Consider the following 9,828-nt stretch of genomic DNA (forward strand, 5'->3'; position numbering starts at 1 on the left):
CAGGTTAAAACATAAAATACTTACACATTCAGAGGTATTGGGCCTGCTGGCCGTATGTGGAACTTTCTCTGTAAAAGAGCATTTGTGGATTAATGCCGTTCACTCTGCTATCATAACTGACGAGCTACTGTATTATCAATATATTTATTTACATGTCTATTTAAAGGCTGTTATGAAGGATAAGTAGTTGAAATGTTTTGAGCTGAATAAAATAAAGAAGACAGAAAAAAATAAGAACAGCCTATCATAAATGACATATGCACAGTGCCAAGTCTCCAGATCTGTCCTTCATTTTGATATTATCATTGGGGGGGGGGATCACCTGCAGAGGTATTAGCAGACTAGAAAACTGATAAAAAGTATATAGCTGCTGTTCTAATTGTATGATGTGTATGTGTTTGTCTGCAGATGGAAGGAGTCCTCAGCACTGGAGGGGCCAGAAGTACCAACTCCCTGGAAAGGGCCTTGCACCTGTGTGCCTTTGGGTCTCCTACAGGCCTCAGCTCTGACCCTATGAGCCCTGTAGGCTCTCCTAAGAAAGTCAAGGCCTGCAGCCGCTTGTCGCATTTCCTGCCATCCTGGAACAGCAGCTCTGAGTCAGACTCTGGTCATTCCACCAGCTCCACCTCCAAGAAGTCACGTGACCACCCTGGGAAGACGGAGGTGGAACCCAGAGGGGAGGATGCAAGCTACAACCATTACTTTGAGCCCATCATCTCCAAAGTGACGGACTACATCTATGTGGGCAACCTGAACGCAGCTTACAGCGGGCTGACGCTGTGCCGCAGCCACATCGACAGCATCATCGACATGAGCAATGTGTCGCCTGAGCGCGTCCTACTCCTCATCCCCTGCTCTTGCTCTCGTGGAGGCCGGCACAGCTGGTCCCGGCTCAAGGTGGACATTGGGGACCTGTCCATGGCAGCAGAGGGCCTGGTCAACCAGCAGCTCCGCTTCAGCGACATCAACGAATGCATAGATGCCTCCGCTGAGAAGCGGAAGCGTGTCCTGGTGCACTGTCTTGATGGGTTCTCCCTCGCTCCTACCTGCGTCATCCAGTACCTCATGGTCAAGAGGAACATGACGCTGATTGCTGCCTATGAGCTCTTGAAGGCAAAGCACCCAGTGAACCTCAAGGAGAGCCACCAGAATGTTCTGGTTAGCTTGGAGCAGGCGCTCAGGCCCTGGAACAAGGTTGACCCTGAATGCTGCAAACAGGCCCTTTCCAGGAAAGTAGCATGGAGGTAACTTCTCATTGTAACACTCTGTCTCATATTCATTCATTTTCTTCTTAAATGAATGCACTGTTCTTTTTCAGAAATTCTACTGCTTCTAGTGGTACAGGGTCTTTGCAGCACTATGGCCATACAGGCAAAACATTAGGGTTAAGGGTTCGATTCACCCAGCTTTGAATGTGTGGAGTTGGTATTTTCTCCTGGAATTAACATTGGTTAATGAGATATGGTGAATTAATGTCTCTAAATTGTGTGTTTACTGCCATAGACTAGCACTCAAGTCCATTGAAATACAACTCATCTACTTGGCAGTAGTTACTGCTGATAGACAAAGAGACTACAGCTTTGTAATGCAAAACTGATTTTTATCCTCTTTGTTTTCACTTCTTAGTCTCTCCCCAGTCCTTGGGCTGAGAAAACATAAAAATAATAGTTGGTCGTCTGCATTGTAGGGTGACTCATTTTTAATCAAGAAGAGGTGCCTTTGTAAGAAACACTGGTTCTTTTTTCAATATTCTGTTTGATTGCTCTTTATTCTTTCTCAATTTGGGTTTATCAAACAAAACCAGAGAGGTGACATTCCATGTCCCTAGAGCTAGCTTCTGCAGCGGAGGATTTGACCGCCAAGGTCCCCGCCTTCGGGCACTGCCCAACTCACATTGCACCCGACCCCTTTGACCCGTCCTACAGGTGGCAAGCCCATTAGAGAGGGGACCCACATGCCTTCTTCGGGCTGTGCCTGACTAGGCCCCATGGGTGCAGGTCTGGCCACCAGGCGCTTGCCATCGAGCCCCACCCCCAGGCCTGGCTCCGGGGGAGGGGGCCTCGGTGACCTACGTCCAGGTGAGGGGAAACGTGGAGCTATGTTTTTACTCATCATAAGGGGTCTGGTGAGCTGCACTTCGTCTGGTTCCTCACCCAGGACCTGTTTGCCTTGGGTGACCCTCCCAGAGGCATAAAGCCCTGGGCAACTTAGCTCCTGGGATCATTGGTACATGCAAACCCCTCCACCAAGATAAGGTGTCCGCACCAGGAGAGGGAGTCCTTCCCCAAGTGGAGGAGTTTAAGTATCTCGGGGTCTTGTTCATGAGTGAGGGGAGGATGGAGCAGGAGATTGACAGGCGGATCATTGTGCCGTCAGCAGTGATGCGGGCGCTGCTTCAGTCTGTCATGGTGAAGAAGGAGCTGAGCCAAGGTTGTGAATACAAGTGGCAGAAATGGGTTTCCTTCGCAGGGTGGCTGGGCTCTCCCTTAGAGATAGGTTGAGAAGCTCGGTCATTCGGGAGGGACTCAGAGTAGAGCCGCTGCTCCTCCACATTGAGAGGAGCCAGATGAGGTGGCTCGGGCATCTGGTCAGGATGCCTCCTGGACGCCTCCCTGGGGAGGTGTTCCAGGCATGTCCCACTGAGAGGAAGCCCTGGGGAAGACCCAGGACACGCTCGAGAGACTATGTCTCCCGGCTGGACTGGGAACGCCTCGGGATCCCCCCAGAGGAGCTGGACAAAGTGGCCAGGGAGAGGGAAGTCTGGGTTTCCATGCTTAGACTGCTGCCCCTGCAACCCGACTCGGAAAAGCAGTTGGTGATGGATGGATGAACATAACCATTCTTCTCCCTAATTTTAACAAAGAGATACAAAACAGTGACTGTTAGCTTTAGGCACATATAATGTATGATTATCTGACAAAACAACATACTGCTTTTTGTCTCTTTTGAACAACCAAACAGTCTGTTTTGTTTAACTAAAGATAAAGGTTTTATCAAATTTAATTGAAAAAAGATAAATAATATGCATGTTTCTTTTTCTTACATCATATTGTGATAATTTGCCTGTACTTCTTGGAACATATTGTACACCTTACTTATATGTTATTATAAGCTGTAATTAACTGACCAAAGGATCTTATAAACCTTATAAACAGAAGGCCATTGACTTAAGCTGAGAGACAGTTTTATTGGTTGAAGGGATCATGTGGGACAGTGACTCTCACAAGTCCTCACATGTACCATCTTGTTGACCATATGTACCTTCTGGGATGTTGGGCAGTCTGTAGATCTCCCGCTCCCTTCTTCCCTCACTCGTGAACATGAGCCCGAGATACAGTACTGGAACTTCTTTGCAAGAGGCAATAACTCCTCTTCCACCAGGAGAGGGCAATCCACTCTTTTCCAATTCAGAACAATGATCTTGGACTTGGAGATGTGATCCTCATTCCAGCAGCTTCGCCCTGAGCTGTCCAACAGACATCCATCACACATGGCAAGGTTATGCAGCATACAACATGCCACAAAGAATGCTGTGACCTTCTGTTGTTCCACCTGACTAATCTGAATATCTGAAACAAATGTCCTTTCAATTGCTGAATGTGCGTAAATCTGATAATGAACTCAAAAGATTTTTTAATCTTACGGTTCGTTCTTTATATGTATTGTTTTTCTTTTGGTTTCATTAAATAATATGATTATGTGAAAGGGCCAGATGTATTATATAATAAAGTATATATATAAATAAAATAAAATAAAAAACCATTTGTACATACATGTGTCAGTAACGAGTCATGGACCCGCACGTTTCTAAATTGCGCAAATTAAATCTCATCTCTCATCTCTTCTCATCATTCAAGTGTCAAAGACATTTCATCACAACTCCAATGATATGATTACAAAATGGATCATCGAGCTACAGCTTAAGGTGTTCTGGTGCCCTTATGAAAACCCTTATGCTCAGACATGCTGTTTGTTATAGAGAAACTGTGGTTAACATTAGTCCAATAACTGATTGCCGCTCTGGTTCACATCGGGCAGCCCATTCCTCCCAATCACACCCCTCCAGGTTTCACTGTTATTTCCCACGTGAGCGTTAAAGTCCCCCAGCAGAGTAATGGAGTCCCCAGAAGGGGTTGTTTCCAGCACCCAAGCCAAGGTCTCCAAGAAGGTGGACAGAGTTTACTGAGGGATGAGAACTTGTTCGTCATTCTTGGAACTGAAGTTAAGAACCATGTTACCAGTGGCCCTCTTGATGAGGGGTTTGGGACCCAGTGAACAATATTGCTGCAGGGTTGAATGTGGGTAATGATAAATCTTAGGAATGCCACATATTTCGATAAGCAAATGTTGCTAACATTCCATGGAGAGATACTGCTGTGGGTTATCAGAAACGAAGGTTCCAGTGATCCAGGGGAAGCAAAGAATCAGTGCAAACAGGAAGACAGATGTCTTATGACACTGTCACTTGCAGGCGTATCGTTCATCCGAGAAGTGTATCCATAATCACTACCGGTTTACATTAAATGTTAAATGTATAAAGCGTTTCCTTCACTCATCTACCTCCGCTACTTGCCATATTGACCTTGAGCAGTAGAGATATTAGGTGGTACATTGGGCGGAGCTTAATTTTGCACCGCCTCTGACGTCACAAGCGAGAGGGGGGCGTATCCTTTATTCTGATTGGTCGAGGGCTTATCTCTATATACCATACATGCTTATGTCACGTGCTGCCGATAGGCCATATGGTTTGGGAGATTGTCGTTAAATTTTAATAGAATAAAAATACATTACATGTATTTATTAATGTGCTTTTTAAATTACGTTTTTAAGGAATAATAAAACATATAGCAGGATGAATGCGTCCAGCGGGGTCCATCCGCCCCGTAGCCGCGTGTTGTTAGTAGTGTTTTAAAAGAAGAAAGCACCAAAATGTTTTAAAGAAGAAAAACTTTAGTGCTATTTTAAAAGAAAAACAGGCTGAATTTAAACAAACATGCCCGAAAGAAGCAGAAGAGCTAATTTAAACACGCACAAGCGAAACCAATAGACATACAGCCCGTCGTTTTAAAAGAAGACAGCACTCATTACATTTAACCACCACGTTAAAAGAAAGACTTTAGGGATATTTACCAGGTTGGAGAAAGCATTTAAGCAGCAAACTTTTAGAAGAAATAGGACGAAACGACCCCGGAGCTCTGCCATACATGACTGCTCTGTTTGAACAACGCGGTCGAAATGATCGATCGATAGTCCAGCGCTTGGCGCATGCGCACCCTCGCCGACGCCCATTTCAAAATGGCGACAACGGTGGAGCGGGAATTGTTGTCGTGATGCTAACCGTTGGCCCTGGATTGTGAGAAGCAGACAGCCAGCAGTCCCATCATGGCAAAATGCCCATTAATTCTATATTTTATATGTAAATAGTATAAAATAATCTATTTCTAATTTAAATAAAAGTTGATCTCTAAACAGAACACCCCCGGATTGTTTAGCTACATTTAGCTAAAATTATCTACGTCAGGTTAATCAAAAGCGAAGAAAACAAGTTTGGAACCACAATTTCCCTTGCCCGAACGCGGGTAAGTGAGGGTATGCTGGGAACTTCTGGCAGAACCCCCTGTCAGGGAGAGCTTCAACTCCTACCTCCGGCAGAACTTCTCCCATATCCCGGGGGAGGCGGGGGACATCGAGTCCGAATGGGCCATGTTCCGTGCCTCCATTGTGGAGGCGGCTGACCGGAGCTGCGGCCGTAAGGTGGTCGGTGCCTGTCACGGCGGCAATCCCCGAACCCGCTTGTGGACAGCGGTGGTAAGGGATGCCGTCAAGTTGAAGGAGTCCTATCGGGCCTTTTTGGCCTGTGGGACTCCAGACGCAGCTGACAGCTACCGGCAGGCCAAGCGGGATGTGGCTTTGGCGGTTGCTGAGGCAAAATTCGGGTGTGGGAGTAGTTTGGCGAGGCCAAGGAGAACGACTTCCAGACGGCTTCGAGGAGATTCTGGTCCACCATCCGGCTGCTCTGGGCGTGAAAGCGGTGCAGCATCAACACTATTTATGGTGGGGATGGTGCGCTGCTGACCTCAACTCGGGACGTCTTGGGTCGGTGGAAGGAATACTTCTAAGACCTCCTGAATCCCACCGACACGCCTTCCGATATGGAAGCAGAGTGGGGGGACTTGGGGGTGGACTTGCCTATTTCTGGGGCGGAGGTCACTGAGGTGGTCAAAAAGCTCCTCGGTGGCCGGGCCCCGGGGGTGGATGAGATTCGCCCGGAGTTCCTCAAGGCTCTGGATGCTGTGGGGCTGTCCTGGTTGACACGCATCTGCAGCATCGCGTGGACATCGGGGGCAGTGCCTCTGGACTGGCAGACCGGGGTGGTGGTCCCCCTCTTTAAGAAAGGGGACTGGAGGGTGTGCTCCAACTATAGGGGGATCACACTCCTCAGCCTCCCTGGCAAGGTCTATTAGGGGGTCCTGGAGAGGAGGGTCCGCCGGATTGTAGAACCTCGGATTCAGGAGGAGCAGTGTGGTTTTCGCCCTGGCCGTGGAACAGTGGACCAGCTCTATACTCTCAGCAGGGTTTTGGAGGGTTCGTGGGAGTTTGCCCAACCAGTCTACATGTGTTTTGTGGACTTGGAGAGGGCATTCGACTGTGTCCCTCGGGGAGTCCTGTGGGGAGTGCTCCAGGAGTATGGGGTACCGGGCCCCCTTTTAAGGGCGGTTCGGTCCCTGTATGACCGGTGCCAGAGCCTGGTCTGCATGGGCGGCAATAAGTCGGACTTGTTTCCGGTGAGGGTTGGACTCCATCAGGGCCGCCCTTTGTCACCGATTCTGTTCATAGCTTTAATGGACAGAGTTTCTAGGCGCAGCCAGGGCGTGGAGGATGTCCGGTTCGGTGACCTCAGGATTAGGTCTCTGCTTTTTGCAGATGATGTGGTTCTGTTGGCCTCATTGGACCGTGACCTTCAGCTCTCACTGGGGCAGTTCGCAGCCGAGTGTGAAGCGGCTGGGATGAGAATCAGCACCTCCAAATCCGAGACCATGGTTCTCAGCCGTAAAAGGGTAGAATGCTCTCTCCGGGTTGGGGATGGGGTCCTCCCCCAAGTGGAGGAGTTTAAGTATCTCGGGATCTTGTTAACGAGTAGGGGAACGATGGAATGGGAGGTCGACAGGCGGATCGGTGAGGCATCAGATGTCATGCGGGTGCTGCATCGGTCTGTCATGGTGAAGAGAGAGCTGAGCCAAAAGGCAAAGCTCTCGATTTACCAGTCGATCTACCCTCACCTATGGTCATGAGCTATGGGTAGTGACCGAAAGAACGAGATTGCGGGTGCAAGCGGCCGAAATGAGTTTCCTCCGCAGGGTGGCTGGGCTCTCCCTTAGAGATAGGGTGAGGAGCTCAGTCATTCGGGAGGGACTCAAAGTATAGCCGCTGCTCCTCCGCATCGAGAGGAGCCAGATGAGGTGGCTCGGGCATCTGATTAGGATGCCCCCTGGACACCTCCCTGGGGAGGTGTTCCGGGCATGTCCCACTGGGAGGAGACCCCGGGGAAGACCCAGGACACGCTGGAGAGACTATGTCTCCCGGCTGGACTGGGAACGCCTCGGGATCCCCCCAGAAGAGGTGGATGAAGTGGCCGGGGAGAGGGAAGTCTGGGCTTCCCTGCTGAGACTGCTGCCCCTGCGACCCGACCCCGGATTAAGCGGAAGATGATTGATGGATGGATGGATGGATGGATGGATGGTTAAATGTAATGAGTGCTCTCTTCTTTTAAAACGATTGGCTGTGTGTCTATTGGTTTTGCTTGTGCGTGTTTAAATGAGTTCTTCTGTTTTTTTCGGGCATGTTTGTTTAAATTCAGTCTGTTTTTCTTTTAAAATAACACTAAAGTTTTTCTTTAAAACATTTTGGTGCTTTCTTCTTTTAAAACACTACTAACAGCACTCGGCTACGGGGCGGACGGACCCCGCTGGACGCATTCATCTTGCTATATGTTTTATTATTCCTTAAAAACGTAATTTAAAAAGCACATTAATAAATACATGTAATGTATTTTTATTCTATTAAAATTTTACGACAATCTCCCAAACCATATGGCCCCCTATCGGCAGCACGTGGCATAAGCATGTATGGTACATAGAGATAAGCCCTCAACCAATCAGAATAAAGGATACGCCCCCCTCTCGCTTATGACGTCAGAATTGGAGCAAAATTAAACTCCACCCAATGTACCACCTAATATCTCTCTAGCAGTCTTGTAAGGAGACTGAATGCCAATCACTTTACCCATCTACTCTAGCATGATTACCACAGTTTCACCATGTCAATTTGTGGCTAAACGTCCCACTGTTGTTGACAGGTAGCATGTGTTCAGAATTGCTGCTCTCAGAATGGCAACAACCTCACAAAGTACCGATTGAAAGCATCCAATGTGAACTATTTCTATAGTGCTGAGTAAGTAGATGCAAAATACAAACAGCCCACAACTGACAAGGATGTCTAATAGCTTTTAGTACTGTCAACAGAAAATGTCCAGGAAATCCCTGAACGCCTTTCCCATTCACTAGAAATGAGTTACAAAGTACATGCAGATGTGCTGGACGTTACACTCCATCTTTGGGTGGGGAGCTTTGGAAACATTATGCTTTAAGCTGGCATCAATAGGGCAAAAGTGCTATTGTTTTGTGCAAAAGTGTTGCATAACTAAATAAAACAGGTAATAAAAGGACCCATTAAGTTTTGTGTTTGTTTTTACTCTGCCTGTAATTGTTGGGTGCATTTAGATTATTATTGCTTCATACCTTCACCAGAGGGGCTTCAAGTCTTTCCCCTGTGGAGTGTTTGTAGAGTTTGCATACTCTTTTCATATCATGTGTGTTTGTTAGGTGGTGCTTCTGATCTGCCTATAGTGTGTATGTATGTGCCCTGCAATGGACTGACACCTTGCTCGGTGGGGGGGGGGGGGGGGGGGGGGGGTATCCCAGCCATGAGCCCTATTCTCTCAAGGACAAACTCCAGGACACCCATAGACCCAGACCAGGATAAGTGGTTAGAAGATGGTTGAAATAATTCTACTTACATGTTTGTTTGTTATAATATGTGACTGTTAGTAACAATATTAACATTCTGACATAATGAGCAGATGCATTATGAGAAAAATAAATTGTAACACCATGTTGATCTTGTTTATAGGAACATTGGCATCTTGATGGAGCTCGAAAGGTCTGGCTAGTCATGATCCTCCTCACAAAACACAGGCTGATGACTTCTTCTGATGAAGTCTCCTACAAGAGGTCTAAACATGCCTATAATGTACCAGGAGGGCTTGAGGCTGGGGGTGTGGGGGACAGCTACATATACTCCCTACAGTGACAGAGTCCTCCTTTTTAACTGCTTTGTTGCACAGCTCATCATTAAGATGTGTGCATAGAAGCTGACAAAAAGGAATACATGTTCTCAATGAGATGCTAGTCAAGGGAAAGTCTGAGACAAACTCTCTCAAAGTTATCTTTCGTTCATTGTTTCCACTTGCTTGACTGGTAACGATAGTATTTGTGTTAGAACTTCAGTAGACTCTGTCTTTCTGTTCCTAGGGGGCCTAAGGTCATTAGTGGAACAAAATAGGGCGTGCAAGCTGAGCTTAAAGAGTCTCTTTTTATTGGAGTCGACGGATACGAGTCTCATGGAATAGCTGCAGCCCCAGTATGGTGAGGGAGCCAGAAAGAAACCATGCTCTGTTCCCTTACGCTCCAGCCTTCTCACTGTGGAGCGTGCAAGGCAGTGCAGAGGTGTGTGCTGCGGGGTGAGAGGCTCTGTTCCCTTACGCTCCAG

The 9,828-nt window shown here is 47.6% G+C and overlaps 1 protein-coding gene across 6 annotated transcripts in view; it reads left to right on the forward strand.

Annotated features, from left to right (window-relative positions):
• The window catches only part of LOC125751586 (dual specificity protein phosphatase MPK-4-like), a 44,745-nt gene extending 41,041 nt beyond the window's left edge, over positions 1-3,704 (forward strand). For all 6 annotated transcript variants that reach the window (XM_049030597.1, XM_049030596.1, XM_049030598.1 and 3 more), the window contains 2 exons: positions 409-1,244; positions 1,926-3,704. In XM_049030597.1, the coding sequence (XP_048886554.1) occupies positions 409-1,244; positions 1,926-1,941 (852 nt within the window). In that variant the 3' untranslated portion in view covers positions 1,942-3,704. The remainder of the gene's footprint in view (positions 1-408; positions 1,245-1,925) is intronic.
• The last annotated feature ends 6,124 nt before the right edge of the window (positions 3,705-9,828 follow it).

Source organism: Brienomyrus brachyistius, chromosome 11, assembly GCF_023856365.1.
Source record: "Brienomyrus brachyistius isolate T26 chromosome 11, BBRACH_0.4, whole genome shotgun sequence".
Taxonomy (NCBI): domain Eukaryota; kingdom Metazoa; phylum Chordata; class Actinopteri; order Osteoglossiformes; family Mormyridae; genus Brienomyrus; species Brienomyrus brachyistius.